The sequence below is a fragment of the Antechinus flavipes genome, chromosome 4 (assembly GCF_016432865.1).
Source record: "Antechinus flavipes isolate AdamAnt ecotype Samford, QLD, Australia chromosome 4, AdamAnt_v2, whole genome shotgun sequence".
Classification (NCBI taxonomy): domain Eukaryota; kingdom Metazoa; phylum Chordata; class Mammalia; order Dasyuromorphia; family Dasyuridae; genus Antechinus; species Antechinus flavipes.
Genome location: NC_067401.1, coordinates 189,290,120 through 189,317,343, shown reverse-complemented (window position 1 = coordinate 189,317,343; position 27,224 = coordinate 189,290,120). Strand labels below are relative to the sequence as shown.

At 44.5% G+C, this 27,224-nt stretch overlaps 3 protein-coding genes across 12 annotated transcripts in view; all 3 read left to right on the top strand.

The window, feature by feature from the left end:
* Positions 1–8,533, top strand: MDC1 (mediator of DNA damage checkpoint 1). Of its 4 annotated transcripts, XM_051996118.1 has the most exons (15): positions 1–140; positions 488–543; positions 793–931; positions 1,680–2,066; positions 2,150–2,219; positions 2,415–3,373; positions 3,479–3,544; positions 3,942–4,673; positions 4,757–4,800; positions 5,923–6,708; positions 6,782–6,904; positions 7,063–7,245; positions 7,452–7,577; positions 7,736–7,846; positions 8,030–8,533. In XM_051996118.1, exons 3-15 carry the CDS (start codon positions 796–798, stop codon positions 8,195–8,197), a joined length of 3,891 nt encoding a protein of 1,296 aa, XP_051852078.1. In that variant the 5' UTR covers positions 1–140; positions 488–543; positions 793–795; the 3' UTR covers positions 8,198–8,533. The 4 variants fall into 4 exon arrangements, with proteins under 4 accessions (XP_051852078.1, XP_051852079.1, XP_051852077.1 ...); XM_051996119.1 differs by lacking the exon at positions 488–543; XM_051996117.1 differs by lacking the exon at positions 1–140 and having other exon boundaries at positions 190–543.
* Positions 8,534–8,635: 102 nt separating this feature from the next.
* NRM (nurim) lies at positions 8,636–23,337 on the top strand. Of its 4 annotated transcripts, XM_051996148.1 has the most exons (6): positions 8,636–8,812; positions 9,556–9,752; positions 11,312–11,488; positions 15,212–16,879; positions 21,487–21,697; positions 22,422–23,337. In XM_051996148.1, exons 1-6 carry the CDS (start codon positions 8,683–8,685, stop codon positions 22,439–22,441), a joined length of 2,403 nt encoding a protein of 800 aa, XP_051852108.1. In that variant the 5' UTR covers positions 8,636–8,682; the 3' UTR covers positions 22,442–23,337. The 4 variants fall into 4 exon arrangements, with proteins under 4 accessions (XP_051852108.1, XP_051852110.1, XP_051852111.1 ...); XM_051996150.1 differs by lacking the exon at positions 15,212–16,879; XM_051996151.1 differs by lacking the exons at positions 11,312–11,488; positions 15,212–16,879 and having other exon boundaries at positions 22,422–23,273.
* Positions 23,338–23,424: 87 nt separating this feature from the next.
* Positions 23,425–27,224, top strand: part of DHX16 (DEAH-box helicase 16) — a 23,092-nt gene continuing 19,292 nt past the window's right edge. For 2 of the 4 annotated variants that reach the window (XR_007953451.1, XM_051996121.1), the window contains exon 1: positions 23,425–26,331. Coding sequence is in view for 3 of the 4 variants with exons in the window: in XM_051996121.1 (XP_051852081.1) it covers positions 26,125–26,331 (207 nt within the window). In the remaining variant the exon portion in view is untranslated. The remainder of the gene's footprint in view (positions 26,332–27,224) is intronic. The other 2 variants (XM_051996122.1, XM_051996123.1) reach the window with 2 other exon arrangements.

Here is a 27,224-nt window from a genome sequence, read left to right as displayed (position 1 = left end):
TACCCTTTTGACTGGACGCCATCTTGAACCCCTTCTCTTGAGGGAGGCAAAGAGGCCTTTCGGGTGGGAAAGTCTGGGCGGGAGCTATTTGGAGGTTTGCTTCCTGCGATTCCTGCCGCCCTAATCTAACGGGCTAACAGGTTCGAGGGCCCTGAGTCTCGTAAGATCTCCGGGAATCTTGATGGTTTGGGACATTCACTGGTCACCCAGTGGATTGTGGGGTCTGGGTGATAGGCAGCCCGCTCAAATTGAGGAGGGGAGACCTTAATTTTACTTTGATTTGCTCAGAAAGTGGGTGTGGCCCGGGTGGATGGGTGATACGGTCCTAGGTTCCTCCCCTTCTCATTCTTTCACCCTTGTTCCCCCTGAGGGTAGGGGTCAACTCCAGCATCTTAAGAGTTTGGGTTGCTGGCTTGTTTTTTTCATTTTAAAGAGGCGGACGTGATGTTATATACTGGTCTTAGCTCAAGCCCCTTGTTTTTTGCAGATGAGGAAATTTAAGACCCAGAGAACTTTAGTGACTTGATCAAGGTCACACAGGTTGTAAGTAGCAGAGCCAGAATTGGATTTCTTCATCCCGCCCCCCCATACACACACGCACACACCTCTTCTGTTATCTTGGCCTAGATCTCCGAATGAGGGAATCCTTGGTCCATACTCTTCCTATGTCTCAAATATATTTTCCCAAATGCTTTATTATCCCTCTGCACTCCTCCTCCTTGTTCTCTTGTCGGATGCTTGTTCGATGTCTAAGGTAGTAGTATGTTTTTCCCTTTCATTTCTCCATAACAGATAATGGAGGACACTCAATTGGTGGACTGGGAGGCTCAGGAGGAGGAGACTGAGGATTCTAATGGCTCTCCGCCACATTTAGGTTTGGAGCCTGTAGGGCGGCTGCACCTATTCAGCAGTGTTCGAGGACCTGAGAAAGGTCAGAGGATGTTGGGTTTTAAAGGAAAAGGGGAGAGGTGGGCAATGACACAGATGGGGATGACAGTGGATCTCTTTAAATGAAAAGCCAAATTCCAGCTAAAGAGAACAGTGGAGTAGAGGGTATTCCAGTAATTGATTTGTTCATGTGGCAGGAGAGACAGTAAGAAAATACTTACTGGTTTGATCTGATAACTCAAGATAATTCATAGCTAACTAACCCAGATAGATTTGGGAAATATTCTTTTTGTGATGACTTAGGAAAATCATACTAAAACCAATAGGAAGAAAGTAAATCAGAGTAATGGCTCTGCAATGGCCTGTGCTTTCCTAATGCTTCTGTCCCAATTACAACTTCCCATATACTAGGAATCCTGTGTTTTTTAAAATATACTTTTATAGCTTTTTATTATAAGATAATATGCATGGGTAATTTTTCAGCATTGACAACTGCAAAATATTTTGTTCCAATTTTTCCCCTCCTTTCCCCTCCCCCTTCCCCAGATGGCAGGTAGACCAATACATGTTAAATATGTTAAAATACATGTTAAATACAATATATGTATACATGTCCATTCCTGTATTTTTCCTAAAGAAAATGCTATAGCTTTTCACCTCCCCTTTTTTTTTTCCTAGAGAAAATATAAATTCAATGATGAGGGAAACCAAAAAAGAAAATTCATTGAAAACTAGGAGTGGGGAAGATTGCTGGCTTTTGAATTAATACTTCATTGAATTTTCACTCCCAGATTTCCTGCTGTACCCTGGGGAGAATGTGGTTGGCCGAATACCAGGATGTGCTGTGGCTCTGCCTTTTCCATCTATCTCCAAACATCATGCAATAATTGAAATTCCAGCTCAAGGCAGGGCACCTATCCTTCGAGATTGTGGGAGCCTTAATCATACACGCCTTCTGAGACCTCCCAAGCTCCTAAGCCCTGGAGTGGGCCATCAATTGAGGGACCAAGACTTGGTACTCTTTGCTGACTTGCCATGCCAATATCATCGTTTGGGTGTCCCCCTACTTCCTGGCCCCCGAGGGGCTCTAAATGTGGAGGAGACACCCAGGGTTCCAGGGACAGGGGGACCTCAGTTCCAGGGGACCTTATTGGCTGAAGACTCAGAGGAGGAAGGAGGTAAATTTGAGGTATCAGGAAAGTGAAAGGTAGGGAGAAGAGCCTGGAGAATATAAAATTACAAAGTTTATTCTTCTTCCTAGATTCTCCTTTGGATAGGAGTATAGGGGTACCGGTCACATATTCCCCTTCTGAAACTGTAGTACCAGAGAGGTGAGTATTGAGGAGCCAGATTGCCAAGTCTACCTGGGGAAGCTTAATGGGAAGAAAACCAAGGGTATAATAGCTAGGCCCTTGATAGTTATTAGAGTGGAAGGAGAAGAGAACTGGGAACTAGAGTTCTGTTTACCTAAGTCCTTTCTTGGGATCTGAATTCCAAGTTCTCCTTTTTCACTCTTTCCCTATCAGTGATGTGGAAGGAGCTTCACCAGGCTGCAAGGGCCCTGCACTGCCTCTTACTTTCATTCTGGATAGTGACACAGATGAAGAGGAAGATCCTCTCCCAATGGAGCCTTCTTCAGCTACCAGGATAGCTTCTGTTGTAGATAAGGAGTGGAATAGGACTGGTGGAGAGAACCATCTCTCAGCTGTGGGGAGGGACAGTGATACAGATGTGGAAAGAGATGAGAGCATCATGGCAATTCCATCTGGGGCACATGTGAAGGAAAGTTTGCCTCCTGACAGGGACAGTGATACGGATATTGATGATGAGGGCAGTCTGCAAAGGATCTCAATTGTGACACCTTTAATTGGGACTCAACCTTCTTCCTTGGAAGAAAGTGGTACAGATTTGGAAGAGGAGGGTCTTTTAGTGAGACCAGCTAAAGCACACTTGGAAATGGACCAACATGATAAGGGAGACAGTGATACAGATGTAGAAGAGGACTTGATCTCAGCAGCGAAACTTGCAATCCATCAGGGCAAAGATCAGTTACTCAAAGGTGGAACAAACAATACAGATGCAAACGAGGAGGGGTCCCCAACAGAACTCTCTACCATACATCTTAACAAGGACCAACATTCCATTGGTAGGACTGGGGGCAATGACACAGATGGGGATGACAATGGATCTCTTCATATGAATAGCCAACTTCCAGATGAAGAGAACAGTAGAGTTGAAGGGGCCCCAGTGATTGATCAACTGAAAAGGACCACTAAAAAAGTTGGGACCCAGGGGAGGATATCTATAACAAAAGTGGAGCATGGTCTGTCTCCCTTCCCAAGGGATAGCTCAGTAGGCATAGTAGTGGAACCAAGCACTCAAGAGAAGTCAGCCCAGGTACTTTTGGAAGGAACCCAGAATAACATAGAACGGGAGACTGATCCAGATGTGGATGATATTGAAGATTTCCAGAGCAAGAGTGATGGTGAGTTTAAGTGTCACCTTCCATGCCCAACCTTCTATAGTAAACTTCAAGGATGAGTTGAGTGACCAGTTCTGAGGCTAGTATCTTTTTTTTTTAACTCCTCAGATAATTCAGACCTGGATTTACAAGATACTCAGTGCTTTGTAGAAGGAGGGAATCAGAACTGTGGAGGTGAGACCCACCCTGGAATCAGATACCTAGGTCCTTAATGGGAATAAAACCTCTGTTACTATGTCCCTCAGTGGGAATAGGGATGAAAAGTGTCCCAGGATTAGAATTGGGGCTGTAAGGCAGAAACTTATATCCTGGGTGGATGTTATTTATTACTCTTTCCTTGTGTTAGGAATAGTAAGCATTTGAAAGTGAAGACCATGCAAACAGACTGCTGTTCAACCTAGGGTTTAGTCTACACTCAAAACTTCCATCTTCATGTATCTGGGTCTCCCCAGATCTGCAAACATTTCCCTACCCTAATTTATCTCTGTTTTACTCAACAATCTACAAAACTTGTCTACATTGTAATTTTATGATACCTCTCAATCTGTTTCTTTCCCTTGATTTCTCCTAGATGGTCCAGATGAGCCATGGGAAGTCTTGGCTACACAGCCATTCTGCTCAGAGCAGTCAGAGGCATCAGGAACTCTACCTACCAACTCTTATATTGTAGACCATAGAACTTGTCCCACACCATCTAAGACAGCCTCAAATCTACAGCCAGACAGTCCAGAAAAAACAGAGCTCTCAATAAGTCAAGACACAAATTTAAACACAGAAATCCCAGGACAAACTATGGAGGGTGACATGGAGAACCAGGTAATAGAAATAGAGACACCTAGAATAACACCAGAGAGAAAAGTGGAAAAGGAGACCTTTAAGAGAAAGACATTGGCAAATAAGGCAAAGAGATCGAAGAGAAAGAAAGTGAGTCCAGTTGTACAAACAGAGATATCAGAAAGAGGACAGAGATGTAAAGCAGGTAGAGGAATGCAAAATGTTGTGACAGAGAAAGGCATCAAAAGCTGTGGAGAAATAAAAGTACTAGATAAGGAAATGGAGAGGCAAACCCCTGAGAAAGACATATCTGAGAAACAAACACCAGAAAGAAGAACCAAGAGTCCAGTGGTAGAAGTGAAAGTACCCAAAGAAATGCTGGAAAGAGAAGTAGAGGGACAGATGTCAGAAGATTATGACCAGGAGGTCCAGAATGCAACTCCAGTAATGAAATCTAAAGTTGGGGAAGGGAACCTGCAGAAATTATCCTTAAACCCCCAAATCTCCAATGATAGCAGACATCACAGAGGTGAGTGACAGAGGACATCTTTATTTCAATCCCTAGAAAGATTCCCAAATACCCAGCCAAACTTATTTTCTCCTCTTCTCCAGGTCTCAATGATGATAAAATTTTGCCTCTTGAGGAAGTGCCAGTGGTAAGAGCTATTCCTCTTTTCTCCCACCTCTCTTAATTGCTACTCAGTTCTATAAAATCCTTTATTCTGCCTTACTCTTGAGTTCTTGATGTTGATGCTCTGCATAATCTTTTTCCCTGCTCCAAACTACTTGTCATTTTTTTCACATTGTTCTGTCCTCTTTTGTTCTACTCCATCTAATTTCAGTTAGCTATCTAATTTTCACAGTGTCATTATTTACACTGTTTCTAAATTTGCCTCAGTAAATCAGGATCTGTCTTCCTTTTGTTTCTCTCTTTGCCTCATAACTAGTACTGTTGTTTTTTGTAGAGCCTTTTGATAGATGTAGTGGAAGTGGAACACAGAAAGGTCCAGAAAAAGAAATGAATGAATAAAGTATGTGTTTACTACATGCAAAGAGCTATGCTAAGCTAGGACTACAAATAAAAAAGTAAAACAGGTCCTGCTCTCAAGGAACTCCCATTCTGATGAGGAATATAGCATATATGGAAGGTTTTAGCTATAACTGAGATGGAAAGGTCTCATCAATAACAGGATGTTGAGGCAAAAAAGGCAGATAGTAATGCCTTGTTTCTAGTTTCATTTTTATTGATAGAATGTTCTGATTGATGTTAAATCATTCGATACCAGATGAAGCATTGCTATTCCTAAGGCTTTGGGTTCAAGGATTCTATGGCTATCTCCATAAGCATTGAGGAGAGATGACAAAGTAGTGGTAGTTTGATTTATCTGGCATATATTGCCTTCTAACTCGTCCCCAATGAGTGCCTTGTTGCTTTACCTAGGCTGGCTTGTCTTTCCTGTGGATAATGGTACTTTGTAATTGGTGAGGATGTCTAGCTCTATCCATTGAAGTTGACTTCCCCATCTGGCTTATGAGGACTAGACTTAGAAGCTGGACCAATGATATGGGGGTGCTGCTACACAAATGGTCAGTGTTTTTGCTGGTGGTAAGAAGGAAGATGGGACCTTCTGTATAATAATTTTTGGTAGTTGGTTCTTTTGAAGAATTGACAGTTTGATGGGGAAAAGCATACAAAGGAACAAATGCAAATTAACGTAATGTAAACTTGAATATATTAATCCTGTCTTTCCTTTGATCACTATCCAATTTATCTGCAGGATAAACAGGATTTCTCAAATGTACCTCTTGTAGCACCTAAAGTTGCAGTCCCTGAAGTCTCAGCCCCTTCTTCAACTCCCAGAATCACCAGGAGCCAGAATAGAAGAACATTCAAACCACCCCATTCTTCGTCTCCAGCTTCCCAGGAATCGCCTATTTTAGCAACACCACGAAGCAGGAGGCAGGGGATTCTCTTGGCCTCAAATATTGAACCTCCTCTTCTTGAAGATTCTAGAGACAAATCAGAATCTTCTGTCCAGAGTCAGACACAGAAGCCTTTTAGTACCTCCTCTGCACTCTTGACCCCTGAACTCCACCCTCCCATCCCTGAAGAATTGCCTATAATCCCTGATTCCCACCTTCAGACTCGTCAAAACAGGAAACGGGGGGCTACTGGAACTTGTAGTTCTACTTCAGTCACATCCTTCCCCGAGCACTCCCCTTCCGTTCCAACAGAGAGATCTGAAACCCTTGTGCCTCCACCCAGGGCTCTCCGAAGTCAGAGAGCAGGGGCGGGAGAAAGTTCTGAATCCCTCACAGCCACCCCAGAGTCGTCCTATTCTCTGACACCTGAGGCATCTGTCCCTCGAGCTACCAGGAGCCGGAGGGTAGGAGCGCGAGATACGCTTGGCTCTACTCCAGAGGCCCAGCCTAAGCTCTCAGGCCGAAAGCGGCCTCCAACTACCAAGGAAGCATCACCATTTTCCAAGCAACCTCGGAGAGGTCGGTCCCAGAGACAAGAATCTATCAAGGAAGAGGAAGATGATAAGCCAGTGGAAGTTGAGGTAAGGAAAAGGGATGAGGATTAACTCAGGTGAGGCCATACTAAGAACTCATTGGGATCTATCTAAACCTCAGACTGCAGTGAAGACTCCTGTGAAGGTTGCAGAACTAGCAGTTCACACAAAGGAAATCATCAAGGGAATACCTGGACGGAGTTTGCGGCGAGCTAGACTTAATCGAGAACTAAGAGCTCCTAAGGTATGTATGGAGAGGAATTGAGAGAAAAGACATAGGGTTTTGGAAGTGGTAATAAAAAATTTTCATTAGGTAAGTGGAAGATAGAAGATGTTAAAAGGAATCAGTGGGGAGGCATAGGTTTTCTGGGGTTCAGTGAATGATGACTTTTTTTCCTGCAGGTGTTATTTACGGGTGTGGTGGATGCACGAGGAGAACAAGCTGTGCTGGCACTGGGTGGAACTCTGGCCAGTTCAGTGGCAGAAGCTTCACATTTGGTAACAGATCGAGTTAGACGTACAGTCAAATTCCTATGTGCCCTGGGCCGGGGAATACCTATTCTGTCTCTGGAATGGTTGCATCAGGTGAGACAGTATTATAAGGCATTTAGAAACAAAAACAAATACATATGGCCAAAGATTAAAATACCGAATGAAATTTATGTACACAGAGATATAAATTGAAAAAATGGGGAAAACTGTTTCTAGAGAAGGATTTGGGGCAAGGGTTAATGAATAGAGGGGTAGAAAAATCCTAGAGAGGATTGGAGCTGATTCTCCCTAACCTCTAGTCCCGAAAGGCTGGTCGATTCCTGGCACCTGATGAATTTGTGGTGAATGATCCTGAGCAGGAGAACAGCTTTGGTTTCAGCCTTCGAGAGGCACTGAGTCGTGCTCAGGAGAGGGGCCTCCTGGAGGTGAGTGGGGCTCTGGTCTTAAATTTTCCCCCTAAGTGGGTTAAGGGTGGGTTGGGCGACATACCTTAACCCACTATCTTGTCTTAAAGGTCTTTCCTTAGTCTCTGTAGAAGTCTTGTTTTCCTGTCCAAACCTCAGTTGGCCTTTTTTCTCCTCAGGGCTATGAGTTCTATGTGACCCCCGGAGTGCAACCCCCACCCCCTCAAATGGGAGAGATAATCACATGCTGTGGGGGTACTGTGCTTTCTAGCATGCCTCGGGTCTATAAGGTATGATTTGAAACTAGGAATGTAGTGACTTGAAAATAGAGCTAGAGGGTGGAAGAATTGGGGAAGGGAAGATGTGATGGGAGCATGTAGGGAGAAGTTTTTATGCTGGTCATACCATATGCTTCTATTCTGAATCCATCTCTTTCCATCTTTGTTCTTTTCTCTTTGTGTCTCTGTCCTTAGCCCCAGAGAGTAGTGATTTCATGTCCCCAGGATCTCTCCAGATGCTCTGCTGCTGTTCGGGCTAAGCTGCCCCTACTTTCGCCAGAGTTCCTGCTCACTGGGGTGCTGAGGCAGGAAGCCCAGCTAGAAGCATTCCTCCTCTCCACCTCAGACCCTTTACCTTCTTAATGTCCTTAAGAATCCTATCCACAATGTCCTGCTCACATTGTTTAAATGCACAGACGGTAAAATAAACTATTTAGAAGAAAAATGTGTTTCATAAAAGATTGGCATAATGTAAAGAACTTTCAAGGTTGGGGAGGTGACATTAAGATTTTTGAGGGATCATGTGGGATGTGGAAGGAACTAGAGAACCTTAATAGAATTCCTGGAGATTTTTGGAGAAGCAAGCAATATGTGAGGGAATATAGGTACAACTGGTACCTAACTAAAGAACTAAAGAATTATGTTTTTAGTTAAAAATGCTTAAGTCTTCTAACCCTTATTAAATTTCTTACCTAATTACTTTAGCTGACTGTGTTTATTCAGAGCACGTAAAAACTCGAATTAAAATCTTTGTCATTGGTCTGGAGGCGTAGCCAGGGGCGGGGCTAATGAAGCGGGAATAAACGGGCTCCTCCCCTTTCCCCAGTCCCACTCCCCACACCCCCGCCATGGCTCCTGCTCTGGTCTTGGTCCCTGCCGCTTTTGCGTCTTTCATTCTGGCCTTTGGCACTGGAGTGGAATTTGTTTGCTTCACATCTTTGCAACCACTGCTCGGGGGCAGTCAGAAGTTGGATAGAGGTAAGCGGTTGTGGAGCAGGAGCCTTGCCTGAGGGTTCGGCGGATAGAGAAGGGGGTGGAGCTTGACAGGACGTATAAGGGGGAAAAGGAAGTATAAGGGGAAGCGAGGGAGTCAGACTTAAAAAAAATAGCAGAAGGATCTGAGTTTAATTCTGGGGAGAAAAACAATGGGTGGAAATATGGGGAAGAATGGAGATATGGGGAAGAATGGAGTGAAGTATTAAAAGACTTCATTATAGGTGAATACAGAAGAGGTGTAATAGATGTTTTTACCTTGAAATTAGAAACTTAAGGATCTTGAGACAGAAGGCTCATTCTTGTTGCCCCTGCTTGGACACAAAACTTAAGTAGCACCAGAGATAGGATTTGAACTACTTCTACGTAACTTTTTTTCCCCTAAGGTGGAGCAAAATAGATTTGGGTGGGAATTTTCAAGCTTCTGGGCACTAACTTTTTAATTTAAAAGACTAATCAGAACCCCCTTCCTCTTCCCTCAAAGTTTCTTTGAAAGGATCAGCCAGCATTGCTTAGTTTCTTTTCTATGATCCTAAGGGGATTGTTGAAGATAAGTAAAATTCATGGAGAACAGGGAGAGGGGCATGGCTTAGGCAGAATTTAGAATCAGGAATTATGGGTACCTGGTCGGCCTCCAGAGGAACATGGCCTGAGATTCACAGGAGATACTTAGGATAAAAGTGAACTTTCCCTGTTCTTTTTGACATCCTGTTTTCCCCCATTCTAAGATACTCGACAGGAATGGCTGATTGCCCTGCAGGATCCTCGCATCCTGGCAGCTCTAGCTTGGGACCTGGGGCTGGTGCTGCTATTCGTGGGGCAGCATAGTCTTATGGCAGCAGACCCTGTGAAGACATGGATGGCCCAGCACTTCGGGGTCCTGCAGAGGTCACTCTATGTGGCCTGCACTGCCCTGGCTCTGCAGGTATGGGGGCTAGACAGCTAGGTCCCCAAGAAAAGTAGGAATTGGGGAAAGGGCCTGGGGTTGAGGGTGCCAAATGTCTGGGTTGCTGTGTAAACAGCATTAGTAGAGAATAAGCTGGAGCATTCAAAATCCTGAAAATTCTAACTCAAATCTTATCTCCTACTACTTCCCTACTGTGGACAGACTATAGACTGTGTTTCCCAAACTACTTCCTCCTTTTTTCCCTCAGTTCCCCCTGATTGGAATGCTTATCACCACCTCTCTTCAACACCTATGTATAGGTCTGATCTTCATCCCTCTTCCTCCAAGAAGTCCTTACCAATGACCATGATCCACTCTTCTCTATTGAACTCCTGTTATATTTTTTGTTTGACAATTATAAGTTGCTTTATTATTTATCTCTCTAGATATTTGTTCAGCTAACTTGATTGTAAACTCATCTAGGACAGTGACCACACATCTCATAAATTAATCAAACATCTCCTGTGTGCTTTCACATTGTGCCAGTGATATTCCTAGATTGGCCTGTTCCATAAATTTCAGTGGTTTCCTATTATCTCTAGGATCAAATATAAATTTCCCCATTTGGCATTTAGAGCTCCTCTCAATATGATTCTTAGTTATTTTACATTACTATCCTTTACACACTATCCAGCTTGTCTGTCTCTTTTCCCGCTCTCTGCCTCTTTCCTTCTCACACACACAAATCTACCTCTCATCTCTGACCTTTGGCAAACATCTCTCCTCTCTCTACTTACCCCCTTGCTATTCATGCTTTTTCCTGTGTCTCCTAGAATCTTTTGTTTCCTTCAAAGCTCAACTCATACACTCACTCCTAAATGAGAGCTTTCCTGATCCCCTGTATCTATATGTATTTGTCATCTCTATAGAATAAAGGTCTCATGAGGGCAGGAACTTGTATTTTTGCTTGTATCTAGCATAGTGCTTGGCACATAGTAGGAATAAATTCTGTTGACTGCAAGGTCTGGGATCCAGAGAGAATTTTAGAATAGTAGTGATATCTCTCTATTCTCTGTCCCCTACTATTTTTTTTATAATAGCTTTTTATTTTTCAAAATATATGCAAAGATAGTTTTCAACATTCATCCTTGCAAAACTTTGTGTTCCATATTTTTCTCCCACCCCCCAGCAAGTAATCCAATATAGGTTAAAATGTGTACAATTCTTCTAAACATATTTCTACATTTATCATGTCACATAGAAAAAATTGGATCAAAAAGAAAGAGAAAAATCTGCCCCTCTACTCCTGATGCTTAAGAAAAATATAACTTATTATCTAGCATAGTATCCTACATATAGTGGACATTTGTGTTAATAATGGGTTTGGAAACCAGAATCTTGGAGCTCCTTACATGAATTATGAGTAAAAGTCATCATGGGGTAGAGGGTAGGAGTGTGTGTGTGTGTGTGTGTGTGTGTGTCTATGTCTATGTGTGTATGTTGTGGCATTGTCAGGGAATGCCTCCCCTCAGCATATTGGATGATTAGGTCTCTAAGGGGTATTAAGCCTAGCCTTCTCCCCCATCTGTTCCTTCCAGGTGGTGATGCGTTATTGGGAGCCAGTGCCAGAGGGTCCAGTCCTCTGGGAAGCACAATCAGAGCCCTGGGTGACCTGGGTACCTCTTCTCTGTTTCGTGCTGCACATCATAGCTTGGCTCCTTATTTTTAGTATCCTCTTGGTTTTTGACTATCCTGAGCTCATGGGCCTCAAACAGGTAATATTTTCATTTCCTGAGCCTCCATCCTTTGAATTTCATTTCTTTTTCCAAGACATGATCCACCTTCAGTCTCCCCATGCCCTAATCAATCTCCATGGGACTTTTGCTCCATCCTAACCTCAATCTACCTGTTATCTTTTCCCTCCCCTAATGGGTCCAATATCCCTCCCCCAAAGTCCAGAAATGTTAGTGTTCCCATGGATTTGTAGGAAAGTCGAGGCAAGAGTTAGGCTCAGAGGGGAGATCTCAGTCCCCAAGGGTTGGGGGGAAATTAGACATCTTTGGAGATGTGGAAAAACTAATTCTGGAACACAAGCAGAGCCAGGGTTTTAGGAGGAATCAAGGGGCCAGGGTGGAATTAGAAACAAAGGGATATGACTATTCAATTTCTGATCTAATATCCTTCCATCCCTCTCCAATAGGTATATTATCATGTGCTGGGGTTGGGGGAGCCATTGGCACTGAAATCCCCTCGGGCACTGAGACTCTTTGAACACTTGAGACATCCTGTGTGTGTGGAGCTCCTGACAGTGCTCTGGGCTGTGCCACGACTAGGCCTTGACAGGATTCTCTTGGCTGCACTGTTCACCCTCTATCTAGGCCTGGCACATGGGCTAGATCAGCAAGACTTGCACTACCTCCGGGCCCAGCTTCAAAGAAAGCTTCAGTTACTTGCTGGGCCCAATATTGGAGATGCTGAGTAAAACCTAACTCCTACGGTGAAACTATTGTCCCTAGGCTCTAAGGCCCTGACTATTCCTCCACCACTCCTCAAACTTGTGTTCCCTGAAATCCAAGAGCTATTCTAGAGAATGTTTTCTGGATTCCAAGTTCCATTCCTGAACTTGAGGCTCCTATACCTCTCTTAACTTGAAAGTCGTTTGAAGCCCTTTGAAGCTTGAGACTGCATGTTTCAGGGCCCCAGAGGCTTTCCCTGTTCCTCAACCTCTATTTCCCGAATTCTAAGCTCTACCTCCTAGATTCCAAGTTTCCCTCTTTGTAGACTTTAGGCATGTTTTTAGGATATGGCATGCAGCTTGGGGCCCACATTCAATTCCAGATTTACTATCTCTTAATCCAGGATCCCACTCTTTACCTCATGATCCCTCAATTCAATCTAGAAAGAGGGATGAGATCCTGGGGAGAGAAATGAGTACTTTGAGCCTATCCCCAACAATAGGCCTCTTGTTGGGTATTTTCTGCTTCAGGTCCTAAAGGAAGATATTGGCTCTGATCAAACTACTACTACCAGTGATCCCCAATCATGTATTTGGGGACCCCTCCTTTTCTTTTTTATCTTTATCCACCTCAAGAGTTAGATTGGAACTAAATTGTTTTCTAGCCTCCAGATTGAAGTACCTTTACTATTATCCCTGTCCTATTCTATTCCAGCCAGGTTTTTTGTAAAATTTCCTCCTCACCATTAGGCTCTGTCCTCAGAGCAGATGGAGCAGAGTCCCTTTCGACTCCCTATTTTAGATTTCTTGTTTCCCAGAGAAATTATAAATGGCAAATAAATCCAAGCACCATGGTTTTTCTTCCTATGCTCCTTATGGCCACAAGTGTTTTATCTCTGGTTTATTTAGCTGGATGTCTTGTCTCGATTCTAAGAAAATAGAACTGAAATTTGGAAGAGCGCAGTGGTAGGTGGAAGGCCAACTGTCTCAGTAGCTACAAAATGGTGGTGGGGAAAGAGTGCAAAGAAAGCAAATGCATTCACTTCCCTCCTGTGGCCACTGTGCTTCGACCATCTGACAAGGTCCTGCCCTCTTACTTTTTTGAGGATGTCCTAGACTCGCCTTTAGGATAAAGGGATGTTAAGTTACTTCCTTCACTAGCATACTGGCCGCCAACACCTGATTGACTTCTGGGTCGGGTGGGCTGTTGAAAGGTGGAACCTGATACCCTTAAAGCCAAGCACTCGTTCACCAGTCTCCACCTCCACCGTCTGACCCGGATCCCCCGTTGCCCCCACCCCCATTTCTTTCAAGCGACACCCTTCCTGCCCGGCAGTAATGACCAGGCGATCCTATCTATAATAAAAGCTCTGGGAGCTGTGAAGGGGGGATGGGATTGGGCAGGACAACTCCCAGCTGCTGCGGCTTCCTCCCTGGGTCCCCAGAGGGGCCTGAGTCACGGGCCACCGCCCAGGACCGGGGAAGAGGAGGGCGGAAAGATTGGGGGGTGGAGAATCATGAAGTTGGGTAGAAAGAACACCTGGGTCCGAAGAACGGAACAGCCGAAGGAGAGGAAAGCTGTGTGAGGCTGAGGACTAGAATCTTAGGTCCCATTGAAGAATTAAGTGGCGAGCTAGGGGGCTGCGTATTAGAAAGTCCTTTCCAGGAAAAAAACGGATAGGGGTCCTGGAGGTGGAAGGCCCCGCCCCTTGCTACGGGTTCCGCCTCTTGCCCCCTTCTTTCTCCCCATTGTTCTCAAAGCGGTTGCCGCCCCCATCCCGCCTCTCTCCCTCCCCCCCCCCCCCCGTTTGGGTCTGTCTCTCCTTCTCCCTCCCATCTCCAACTCTTCCCTCGCTCGCTCTTTTCCTTTTCCTTTCTCTCTCCAGACGCCTTCTTGATCACCTACCCCCTCCCTCCTGCGAGGGATCCTACTGGACGTGAGTTGGGGGTGGGGGCAATTCATACTTAGGGGAAAGGTGGTCCCCCTCCATCACCTTCGACCGCTACCCTTTTTCCTTCCACTCCTTCTTCGGACTGGAAGATGTTCTTTGTCTAGGGAGTGACTGTGGGAATAGAGTGCGAGAGTGGTCAGGGACCACATCTCGATACTCGAGTTAGAATGATGAGGGAGTCTGGGGATGAGGGGTGGGGAGGACGCCCAGATTCCTAACTGATGAGGGCTGGTACCGGCGCTGGACATTGGAGATGAGGGTTATAGGCGAAGGAGAGAAGTGAACTTCTGGGTTCTGAGAAGGGATTGGGTGTCTGGACTTCGGGTTTCCTTAAGTCCCCGGGTATCGTCTTTTCCCAGACCCGCCCCGAGAGGCGGGGCACATGGGCCGAGTGGAGGGGGTGGCCCGGGATAGGAGGGGCATGGCTGGTTGAGGTTGGAGGGGAAGCTAGAGTCTGCTAGGGGCCAGGCTGACTGGCAGTTCTGCTGCACAGTTCTTTCCTCCCTTATCCTCGTACCCTTTCCCCCATACCTTTATATACCTTTACCGCTCTTTTTCCGTGTCCACTCCTTCACCCTTTTTACCCCCAACACCATGGCTTTGCTTTTTCATCCCACACGCTAGGAATTACCCTAACCTCCATATTTCCCCTCCATATTTCTCCCTCTAGCCACTCCACTTGGTTCCTTCCTCTGGTTCTCCAAATTGCCTTTTTTCCTCTTCTCTCTAACCTTCTGTCATCCTAACCCATACCCCAATATTCTATCTTGACTTTTTTCCTCCTTTTCTCCAAGCATTCTTCCCTTCCGTTATATCTTTCAGTTTTTTCTCTCCCCTGCATTTATGTTCAGTTCCTTGGTATTTCCTCTAATTTCTCCATTTTCATTTTTTTCTAGCAGTTCTCTTCCCTTAGCCTCTCCATCTTACCCTCTTCGCAGAGGATTATTTCTTCCTTTATTCCTCCTTGTATTCCCAGGCAAATTCTGTACCACTTTTCCCCTCTCCATTTCTGCCCCACTGGTACTCCTTATAACTCTAAACCACTTCTTTCTTCTTGACACTCTCTCACTGCTCCATCTCCTACCCTCCAGTTTTCTTGTCCCACTGGGACCATGGCTACTGTCCCAGATTGGAAGCAACAACTACTAGCCAAGCGAAGACAAGAGGAGGCTGCTGTTCGAGGCCGGGAGCAAGCTGAGAAGGATCGACTGTTGCAGATGCCAGCCTGGAAACGAGGGCTGTTGGAGAGACGCCGTGCCAAGCTAGGAATGCCAGTTGGGGAACCAGGTCCTGGGAATGAGGCTATAGAGACAGTACTTTCTGAACCTGATGAACCTGTTGTCCTTCTGGAGGCCATTGGACCTGTCCACCAGAATCGCTTTATCCGACAAGAGCGCCAAGAGCGGAAGCAACAGCAACAGCAGCAGCATCAGAGTGCCGAAGAGCAGCTCACTGATCGGAGGCCACCTGAGTGTCGAGGACATATATCAGGGGGAGTGGAAGTCCGAGAACAGAGACTCAGCACAGCAGAGGCTCAGGAACAGAGTCTGGTAGGAAGACAGTCTCAAGAGCAGAGGCTGAACCTGAGGAAGCCTGTAGATAGGAGGCTGGGGGTAGCAGAAGTTCAAGAGCAGAGTTTTAGGCCTGCAGAGGCTTTGGAATGGAGTTTAAGTCCTAGGGAAAGTGAGGAGAGGAGCTCGGTACTATCTGAATCACAAAAATGGAAGAAGAGCCCTGGGGAGGGTCGAGAACGAAATGTGAATCCAGTAGAACCTCAAGAACAGACTTCTGGGGGGTCTGAAGTGGGAGAATGTAGGTTAAGCTATGGAGACCATGGAGAACAGAGGCTGGGGATGACAGAGATACATAAATGGAGGTTGAATTGCGAAGAAGTTCATGGACAGAGTCTAGAGCTATTGGAGACTCGAGAATGGAGGTTAAACTCCAGAGAAGAAAGCAAAGGGAGATTGGGGGAATCCAGGACAGAACAGAGACTAATGCAGAAGAAATCCAAGGAAAATTCAGGACTTTTAGAGACACAAAGGTGTAGGTTAAGTCCTGGTGAGTTTCAGGATCGAACCCCAGGAATGATGGAGGCAGCAGAAATGAGGTTGAATCCAATAGAGAATGTAGAGAAGAGCTCTCAACAGATGGAAATACGGAAATGGAGACTGAATTCTGGGAAGACTCGAGAGTGGAGCCTTGAGAGATCAGAAGCTCCAGGGCAGAAGATGGTGCATTCAGACTCTGGAGATCAGAAGTTGCCCTTGCCTGGGAGAGAAGCTAAAGAAGGGAGGATAGGGGCTGCTGTGGAGGAAGCTGGGGTTGGAAACAGGATGGTGAGCTCCCATAGAAGTCACTATTCTGTAACCTCTCCCCTCCCACCCAAGGAAGTTGGGACCAAAGGTTTAGGGCCTCAGGAAGAGGAAGCAGCAGAACCTCAGCCCCCACCGGCAGTATCTCCCCAACCTTCTACCCCACCAACTCCTCAGCCCCCAGGGGATCTGCTCATGAGTCGCCTGTTCTATGGGGTGAAACCTGGGCCTGGGGTAGGGACTCCCCGCCGCAGTGGACACACCTTCACAGTTAACCCACGAAGGTCTGGGCCCTCTGGAGCCCCTGCCCCACCTGAACCCCAGATCTCTGGCCCTGGGAAGAAGCGGTACCCCACTGCTGAGGAAATACTGGTGCTTGGGGGCTACCTCCGACTCAGCCGAAGCTGCCTTGCCAAGGGGTCCCCTGAGAGACACCACAAACAGGTAGGAAAGTCTAGCCTGGCCCCTTTGAACTCCCATTCCCCAACTCTCTCTGGGCTTCTGGCTTTGTCTCTCTTCCTCTAATGTCCTTTCTCTTTACATTTATTTCACTGTGTCTTCCCATTTCCTCCTTTATCCCCCTTTCCAGTCATCTTTTCCTAAGAAAACAGCTCATCTCTCATGGTCTCTATATTAGTCCGTCTCTGTCTCTGGATGTGGGTCTTTTTTCTCTCTCTCCTCTTAGGCAGTGAATTCTTCCTGGCCAAAATGAATTCTTTGGTAGGGTATGTATGGGCATCTGCTCATTTCTCCCCACTCTAGGGGAAGAGAGGATCTGTTGACTCCACCAGACAGAAAAAGGTGGGTTGAATTCAACCTTTAATCCAGATGTGAAACAGTAAAAGAAAATTGCATTTTAATTTTAGGGAAAGAATAAAAAAGTTTTTTGGGAGGTAGTTTCCCCAGGAATCGGAAATCAATACCCTAAAAAGAGATGGGAATTTTGATTGAGGTTTTCTTAATCCTGGAGGTAAGAGTAAAAGAAATGATTTGGGTTGAGGATATAGGCTAGTGTTATAGAGCAGAGCATAAAGAGTACAGTGAAAGCAGAGAAAATAGAATGTTTCAGAGAAGGCCCTTGAACCCTAAATCTGCCCCTGGGGTGAGTCAGAGACACAGTGACTGCTTGTAGCTGATGACCCTGGGGTTGGACATGCCAGCTGTGCCCCAGCCATGGACAGTAATTCCTTTTTTCTCTTGAAGACAAGAGCTTCTCCAAAATACTCCCCATACTCACCCTTCCCTCCTTCTCTGGGATTTCCCTTTCTCCCCAGATCTGGCTCTGTAGCTGGTTTTCCTCTCTGTGGCTTTCCACTCTGGCCTCGCCCTCCCTTTAGGGTGGAAAATAACTGAAGTAAGTCAAAGAGTGAAGTTGAGAAGGCAGGGGTTGAGGAGTGGAGTCTAGTTGGAGGATATCACTAGCGAGTTTTGGGAGCCCTACCCTTTCCCACCCTATTTCACTGACAAGCATTTCCTGGGGTGAAGGGTAAAAATAGTTTACTTCCAACAGAAGAGACTTCTGGAAGAACTTTCAGATAGTGGGAAAAAACTAGGTCAGGATTGGGGGTGGGGTGGGGTTAGCTAAGGCATCTCTCCTTTTTCCTAAGGGTTATCCATCCATTCTATCCCTTTTCTTCCTCTTCCCCATCCCTAACATGGAAAGTCATTTCCTTAATCCAGACCAACTAATTTCTGTCCTAAGAGATAGTCACAGAATCATAGAATATGAAAGCTGACAGGCAATTGGATATCTCAAGGATAAGAACTTTCCACCAGTTTTTTCTTTTTTTTGTCAGTGTTTTGGAAGTCCTTTTCAGTAAGTATCATGATTTCTCCTGCTATAACTTTTATTTTTTCTTGTTATAATAATCTCGCATTTATATATTGCTTTTAGATTCATGAACTTCTTTCTCTACATTATTGTTGTGAGGTAGTAAACATTATTCCCACTTAACAGATTTAAAGTTTTATGTTTGTAATTTTAAAAGGTTAAGTGACTTGCCCAAGGTTACATAGTTACTAAGTAAGAAAACAATCTTTCATGGGTAATGGGAAATATCCTTTTAGAAATAGGATTGGTTTCAATCTAAGGACTACTTCACCCCACAGATCATCTTTCTGTATTGCTGGACCCATTTCCAACACCACTGCCTCCTTAGGAAGTCCAATCTCAGCTCCTCTGACTATGAAGGTCTTATTGTTGGATGCTGATAGTTTGGGAGATGAGCTCTTTGGGGGTCCTGGAAGTGGAGAAAATGTTCTGCTAAATGGAAGAAATAACTTCACATAGAGTTTTCAGGAAGAAGTTGTAAAGAAATCTAACCTGCCAAGATTTTGACAGTGGGAACAGGAGTAGGAAATTGGAGTCTAGGCAAGGAATGGTAACAGGAGTGAAGAAAAAGGGTCTGCTACCCTCACAGTTCTGGGAATATTAGGGACTAAGGAAAACCTCAGGAAGAATGATTTGAGGCTCAAATATAAGAGGTGCCTCTTCTGATTGGGATGTCTTTACCAAAACATCCTATTGCAATTAACATTGTATCAGCTTAGAGGTAGGGAAAGCTAACATTTTATACAAAGGTTTACAAAATCTGTTAGAGCTTTTCCCCCATAGCAATCACAGAAGTTGGATGGCCCCAGTATAAGTTTAAAGATAAGTAAACTGAAGTTCAGAGAGCTTCTGCCATTAAGTGATTTGCTTAAGGTTAGAGAGTAAATGGCAGACTCACGACTACAATCCAGATTTTATGAATCCAAAATGTAGTACTGTTTCTACTAGGTTTTTGCAGCTGGTTAGAAGTCTAATTTCTGGAAGGGAACTAGTAAGTAGATGGCAGGGGCAAAAAAGCTGAAGGAGACAGTAAATGGGACATATGCCTAGGTCCTGGTATAGGGGAGCAATGAACATCCAAACAGGAAGGCTAGGGTGGAACCGGAAGTCTAATGGGGCCAAGTGTGGTGGGGGTGTATATGGGGGTAGGGGGCTGGGCTGCATGCCTAGGCCCTGCTCTGTGCTACTCAGGATGTGGTGTGAGAAGAAGGAAGCCTGGTCTAGTAGAAAGGGGGGGAAGGGAGAAAAAAGTTTTCTTTAAAAGGGTGGGACTCAGACATCTGGCTGCTTAACCTTCTCTAGATCCCTTTTTCTTCACTGCCTCCTCCCAATGAAGATTTTGCTTTCTTCAGGGACTGAACAATCCAGTTTCCATTTCTCATCCTAGTAGTGACTAAAGGATTGGCCCCAAATTCCAAATCTTCCCTATCCCATTGCTTTCTCTAAACAATACCCATTGATTTCAGTTAATTCCAACAAATTCATCTTCCCCATTATCCAGTTATAAATCCTATCCTCATATAATACAGTCCACTCCTGGGGATTGGATACCCTATCTCCTCTTCCCAGAGGTTCAAAGAGAAGGTCCTGCCTATACTCTCACCAGGCCCCCTTGTGACCTTAAATAGCTGGTGGGAGAAGAATGAATCACCCCCAGAGCCATGTGCATTCCTGAGCCACCCAGTCAGAGAGGGTGGGGGCTGGAAGACAACCAAAGAAAGGAAAGGACGAATTTTGGATAAATAAAAGGATGTTTTATCTCCCAAAGAGGATAACAGATTAAATATAAAATACCTAAGCCTGCAGATGATATAGGCAGAAAATAAAAATGGATTTAAATAGAGTTTGGACAACCTTTTGACAGATCCATATTTGTCTATCAAAAAAAAAGTGGAATATACTTAATTTGCCCTGGGAGCTAGGGGTGGGGGGATGATTGCATCCCACAGCATGGCCCTCAAGGCCTCTATTGACAACCACTTGGCCATTAGACTGTGGGCTTGATCTGATCCCCTTATTTACCTCTATCTAAGACGATGTTCATAGAATTGTAGTTGAAAGAGAACTTAGCAATCATCTATTCTGATTCCCCTCTTTTTCATACATAGAGACTTGTCCAAGGTTACAAAAGCAGCTAGCATTTGAACCCAGGTCTCCTGACCCCAAATCTAGTGTTCTAAATTCTTATCCTCACCCCCAAATATATAGTTCTCAACCATATTCCTCGATGTGTTCCACTCTTCTCAAGAGCACCTAAGTATCTAAGTTGCCAGACCTTATAGTTTTCTGAATTCATTCCTTGAAGAGCCTAGAAATGGTTCTTAGAGTTTCCCTAGTTTTGCCCCTTAATCTCTGTGAGCTTCAGCATTAATCCCTCCCTCTCCCTTGCTCTGAGCTTCTTATGGGGGAAGGAGGAGTGAAGAGCTCAGCTTTTAATAACTAAGATTTAGTCTGCACATGTGCTGGTTTAATGAGGTTTTCTATCTTTGGGGTCTGCTCTTGTGCTCACTCTGCTTGTCCAAACCTCTTCCACCATTATGTTGTGTCATAGGTTCTCTGACCTATCAGTCAAGGATCCTCTTGAAAGTGATCTAAGGTTACTGATGTGTTCTTTGCTCTTTGCCTCATACTTAGGGAAGGTCTTTTTCTCTTACTTCTTCTTACCCTATTTTTGATCCTGCCCTCATCACCTAGGAAAATAGAGACAAATATAATTCCCATAGGTCCTTTAGTTTGTAGGGAGAAGTTACAAATTGGTAGAACAAGTGACTTTGGTCATGGGTTCTTTATAGTAGTGGAAGGGACTTCAAGAATCATCTAGTCCAATTCCTTCAGAGATCTAGAGCAACTTGCCCAAGCTGACAGAGATATTGTAGATGGAAGAACCAGGATTCCCAGATTCCAAATTCAAAATTTGTAACACAGTTAACCACAGTGGCTCCCAGAATGTCTGAAAGAGCCTGTGTCCCGAAAGGGAAAAATATGGGATTGGAAGGCCAAAGACTAAGGTTCCTCTGGGAAGAGGAAAGAAACATATTGTGTAAGGGAGTAAAAGTGGAGAGAAATTATGCTTTTGGGGAGGAAATATGTGGAGGTCCAAGCCCAGCCCATCAAATCAGTAGTAGATATCACCTGTCCAATGCCCTCCTCTCCCATTTCCCCCTTATTTATGTTGGGTTTCCTGGCTTTACTTTCTTTTCTTCCTTTCCTTCTGTCTTAGCTCAAAATTTCTTTTAATGAGTCAGCCCTGGAAACCACTTATCAGTACCCTTCTGAGAGTTCTGTGCTGGAAGAGTTGGGCCCTGAGCCTGAGGCCCCCAGTACTCCTGATCCCTCCCCATCCCTGCCAGATGAAGAGGATGATGAAGAGGAATTGCTGCTACTGCAAAGGGAATTACAGGGAGGACTGCAGACCAAGGCTTTGCTAGTAGGTAAGTTCCCCCCACCTGGTGATGACTATCAAGCTTGCCTAGGTTGCCATCTGGTGTCTGTTATGAGAAAGGCTGCTCAGGGATCTAAGGGGATATTAGGTGGGGGAAGTTGAGAGGACTGTGATCTTTGGAGCCCTGGGGCATTTTTAGAGCTGGGCTGGGACCTAGAAGTAGAAAGTAATCTAGTGATGAGAGTTCCCTGAAGGCAATAACTGTTTTAGCAACTGTCAAAGAGCTCTTAACCCTGGGATCTATAAACAGATTTCAGTTCTTGAATCTGAATGGGAAAAAAATTTGCATTTTTTCTAACCTCTTTAGTATTTTTTCAGTTATAAATGTTATGTTGAGAAAGGATCCTATTGGCAAAAAGGTTTATCAGTCTATAATAAATTAAGAAACATTAAGCGCCTACTATGATGGTTCAAAAATGTTAAAAACTTTTGTCTAGTGTAACGTTTGGTACATAATAAGTACTTTGATAAATGCTTGATTGATAGATATATAGAATGTCAAAGCTGAAAGAGAATTCAGGGGTCATTTAATGCAAATTTGTTTTTGTGGCTTATCCATACTCACACATCTAGTTAATGGCAAAGCCAAGATTAGAACTTTTGGCTCTATTGTTCAATGTCCTTTCCCCTGAGAAAGTGGCTAAGAAGCTGGTGGGAGAGGGGATGGGGTAGGACACAAAAATCATTGTGTTACTTATTCTTGTACCACACAGATGAGTCCTGCCGCCGGTGACCTTTCCAACAGGGAGGGCAGAGCTTCTCACTCCTGAGCGTTGAAGATCAATCTTTCATCCTTCTTTGAAGTTGCTGTGCTGACAAATGCCATAAAATGAACTGTCAGGAAGGAGAAATCCCACGCACTTCCTTCTCTACTTCACTTTCCTGATGCTGTGTCAGGGGACGAGCCCACCTCTGCCCTCCCACTCATTATCACAGATTCAGACATTTGTTCAATGTGTCCTAGACATTTTCAGTGAAAGGAGAGGGCCTTGGCTTAGTGTCTCCTGTGAACCAAAGAACCCAAACTCCCTATAGAAGGGGGCAAAGCCTACTAAGTAATGAATGGTAGAACTTTCTATCACTGTCCCTTGCTAATAACTCTACCCTGCCAACAAGCCAACCCACCCCCAGGTTAGTTAAGTGCAGGCTACCCTGCCTTGTGAAGTCTGGTCCTCAATTCCCTCTTTTTGTTTACAGGTGCATCTATCTCCTCTATAGATGTACTACTTTTCTCTTTTGGGTTTCCACCCACTTATGTTTACAGATTCCATTTTCCCAAGCTCACTCAGCCAAAGTACCAGGTTTGCAAACCATGCCTATCTATATATGCCAACCTAACTATAACCATAGTTCAGCCAGTGAGCAGTCCTCTCATTTGCCTTGTACTGTTTGGAGCTTGGCTTTCTTCTTGAATGTCTAGCCTCCCTATCCTTGCCTTGTTCAGTATTATTTTGATCAGGGTGACCTCAATCCTTTCCTCCTTTGTAGTTAATTTTTGTATTTCTTCCAGTGACTCAGAATTAAATTGAAGACACAGGAGGGTCCTAATGAGGTCCTACTTCAAATTTCTTTGTTGTCTTTTTTTTTATTTTTCCATAATAAAAAGGAAGCCTCTTTGGCTACCTTTCATTCTTCTGATGAGTAATTTATAGGGTGGGCAGCCATTTTTTCATATTCAGGGGGAAGGGAAAGGCATTTCATTTTCTAGGGAACAAATTAAACTTTCTTTTTCAGCTTTATTGATTGTAAGCAGAGCAAGAGACTTCTGTGCAGGGGAAATAGCTTTGGGGAAAAAAAAGATCAAGAAAGAGGAACTGAAAAGAAGGAAAAGTGTTCCTGATCCCCTCCACTAATAGCTATTAAAAAAACCCCAAACTTTCCTCTTCAGAATAGCCCAAAGAAGAGTGGCGGAGAGTTTTGTTGTAGTTGTCTCCAAAAGGAATAGACTATAAACTTGGAAGGGCCCTCATTAGTTCATCTTATTCAATCTTCCTCGTTTTATGAACAAAAAAACCAACATTTATTAAGCACCTACACATTCTGTGCCAGGTACTGTGCTAAGCAATGGAGATTCAAAAGAAGTTTAAAAAATATAGTTCCTACTCTCAAGGAGCTCAACTGTGTACAAATGAGACAGAAGATAAATTGGAGATAAGGAAAGGCACTAGCATTGAGGACTGGGAAAGGCTTCTCATAAAAGGTGGAATTTTTATCTGGAGTTTGAAGGAAGCCAGGGTGACCTGGAGGCAGAGATAAGGGAAGAGAATTCCAGGACTGGGGCAGCTCTTGAAAATGCCCAGAATCTGGTGATGAAGTGCCTTTTTGAGGAATAGCAGGGTGGTCAACTATTGTTGGATTTTAACATAAGATGACCAAAAAGGGTAGGAGAAGATATTAAGGGCTTTGCAGTCCAAGGAATTTTATATTTGACATGAAAAGTAGGGAGCCAAAGCAGATTATAATGTCATATCACTGGTAAAATCATAGTTTAACGATTTTGAACCATTTTGAACCATCCAGGATTTTGGAGACAAGAATCCTGAGTCTTCCAGCACTGGAGAGGGTCCAGTAGCCTACAGGAGTAGTGGTCAGGCTGCATCTATGCAGGGTTGTTTCCCAAGATGATGACGATACTAGGTTAAAAACATTGATATTACCAAGACTCTCGGGTCCAGGATCTTGGACTGTGCCCATCAGGTTCTGAAAGAAGTTGGTCAAGGTTGTGATGATAGTCTGATTTGCCAGATACATACCGCTTCCTAGTTTTCTCTCAAGGTGCCCTGCTGTTTTACCTGGATTACCAGCTGCCCTGTGTGGCAGTTGGTTGGTAGTTTATGAGGATGGTTAACTTTTATCATAGAAATTGCTTCCCAAGATGATAGTTGTAAAGACCAGGCTTGAAACAGGACCTGTGATTTAAAAGATGTTGCCATTCCTAAGACCCATCTGACTCTTGGTGGTGGTTGGTCAAACAATTAGTATTGAGGAATGTGGACCTCTTCTTCACAATGATTACTCCCCTCAATGGATTCAGAAAAGGAGACTGAGAAGGAGCAGTCATACTGGTAGAAGAATCAGGAAAAAATAGTCACAAAAACTTGAGAGATTAACAGTGTCAAAAGCTCCAGAGATGTCAAGAAATATGACTGAGAAAAGACCACTATATATGGCCACTAGATCACTGGTAATTTTGGAGAGAATAGTTTTGGTTGAATGATGAAGATGGTAGTTAGGCTGTAAATAGTTAAGAATGAGAGGAAAGGAGGTGAAAGCACCCATTGTAGACAAGTTTCTGAAGGAGTATAGCCTCAAAAAAGGAGAATTGATGGATCAAAGGAGGACAGAGCCAACATGGGTATGAGTATAGGAAGTAGGGAAGCAGCTAGTAGAGTGGTTTAAGAATTAAGAGTACAGCTATCTATGTAAGAAAGAAGTGAAGGAGATAGTGACAGCAGGTCACGCTCTATGAACAGCCTTTTCTCTCCTCCCCCTCCCCCTCCAATGAAATATAAATCAAGAGAGTGGATGAGAGAAAGAGGGAGTCTTGGAGTTTTTAGCAAGAATAAAAAGATTTGGAATTTTTTTTGTTGAAATTAAGGTCTAGAGAGCTTGTGACTTCTCCAAGATTATGTTCAGATAACAACAAGTCCTAGCTTCTTGATCTAGAATACATGCAACTACTGATTCAATTATACAAAATTCAGTATACCCAAGCCCTCGATCTTGCAAGATGTTTATAACTCTAATCTCTTAAAACTTTATAGTCTGGTCTCTAATTGAGATTTCCTTTCTGTCAGTGGGGCAGTGTGAGATTTAGGGATTTTTCTCTTGGGCATCACTAAATTTCAAAGTTATGTTTTGAGAAAATCCCATCCTTCCTTCAAATTCCATCCAGGAGGCACTTCTCCCAGCACGGACCAAAGAGGCAGTCGCTTAATACTTCCAGCTCTTCTCAGATTCTGGTTCTCAACTGTCTCTTCTTGTTGGGAAGTCCTAGACATCTATCCTTCCTGCTCTTCCTCTCAGTAGATGATTCCCAGCCTAGTCTGTAACTCCTCTACGTCTGCTATAGCACCTCCAAGCCCGTAGGGAGCAGCCAGAAAGGAAGCAGAGCGGGACTTAAAAACCGGAAGTTTTGCTTGTTCTTAGCCCTACGAAAGTTCCCTTTTCGTTAACTGCCGTTTCCTGCTCGTTTCCGTAGGTTCGGCAGGGAAATGTTGGGTTCCAGGGGCTACCGGCTTTGTGCTTTGGGGCCTTAAGGAGCCCCTCCCCCTCCTTGCTCGATTTTTTTTTCCGGAGAGAGGAGGAACCTCCCTCCCGAGCGCACGCGCCTACGCCGTGGATTTTGCAATCGCTGCGGAGACCACTCGTGTCCGAGCTCTGGAAGGCGGAGCGGGTTGACGTTCCGGAGTCACCATGGCGACCTCGGCCGGATTGGAGCGCTGGGTGCAGGACGAGCTGCACACACTGCTGGGCTTGAGCGAGCGGCATGTCGCGCAGTTCCTCATCGGCACCGCGAAGCGCTGTGTTACGGCCGATGAATTCGTGGAGCGATTGCGAGACACAGGGACCTTGGACTTCAGCGGGCCGGCTCGAGACTTTGCTCTGAGGCTCTGGGCCAAGGTGCTTCTAGGAACCCGCAGGGAGAACCAAGGGCCAGGGACCGGGGAGAGAAGCCCGAGGAGGTGGGGGGATGAGGGTGGGGGTGGAGAAACTCTGGTCCTTGTTTGTGAAACGACAGAAGTAAATGGTACTTACATCTCTCGATTGTGGTGAGGTTGAGGAGTTAAAAGTAGTCGTGAACCGTTCCATAAATGCTGGTGAGGCTGCATCCACGGGAACGGCCGTGTCGGGGTTTACATGAGAAGATGAAACAGGTTAAAAGTCTACTAACATGAAGGGAAAGCTTGAGGTCACAAAAAATACAGTAAATGTTTCGGTTTAGCATCACTGGGATTAATTTCAGAAATATTGTCTCTCTACAGTGGTAGAGGAAATTGCAAAGTTTATGTGAGTTCCTGTTCTCTAGACTTAGTTGGTTTAGTTGTGAGATAGAACACCAGTAATTTGCATATAGTAAGTGATATTAAGTTATAAAAGAGGAACAAAACAAAATGTCATGTGAAATTTAAAGGGAAGGACCATTAAGGATCCAGGGATCAAGAAAAAGAGCCCCAACAGCTCATTCTCATTCCTCCCCACACTGCACTCTCACCCTATCACCCCAACACACAACTGGGGAAGTTGTGGCCATAGGCTAGTGATAGCCCCTAAGAGTAGGGGATTCAGAAAGGCAAAAGACAACCCCTCCTATTAGGGGAGCTCACAGTTTAATGGGAGAGATATCTGGCTTATGAAGATTAGAAAAGGAAATAAAATGCTTTTGTGAAAACTGAGGAATTATAGGGGAAGGGTATATAAAGAATAATGTGAGTTAAGTGCTTTAAGTAAGGTACTGAGATAGGCACTCTTTCTGTTGTTTGCTTGAATTATGTTTTCTTTCCTAGCTTTTTTTT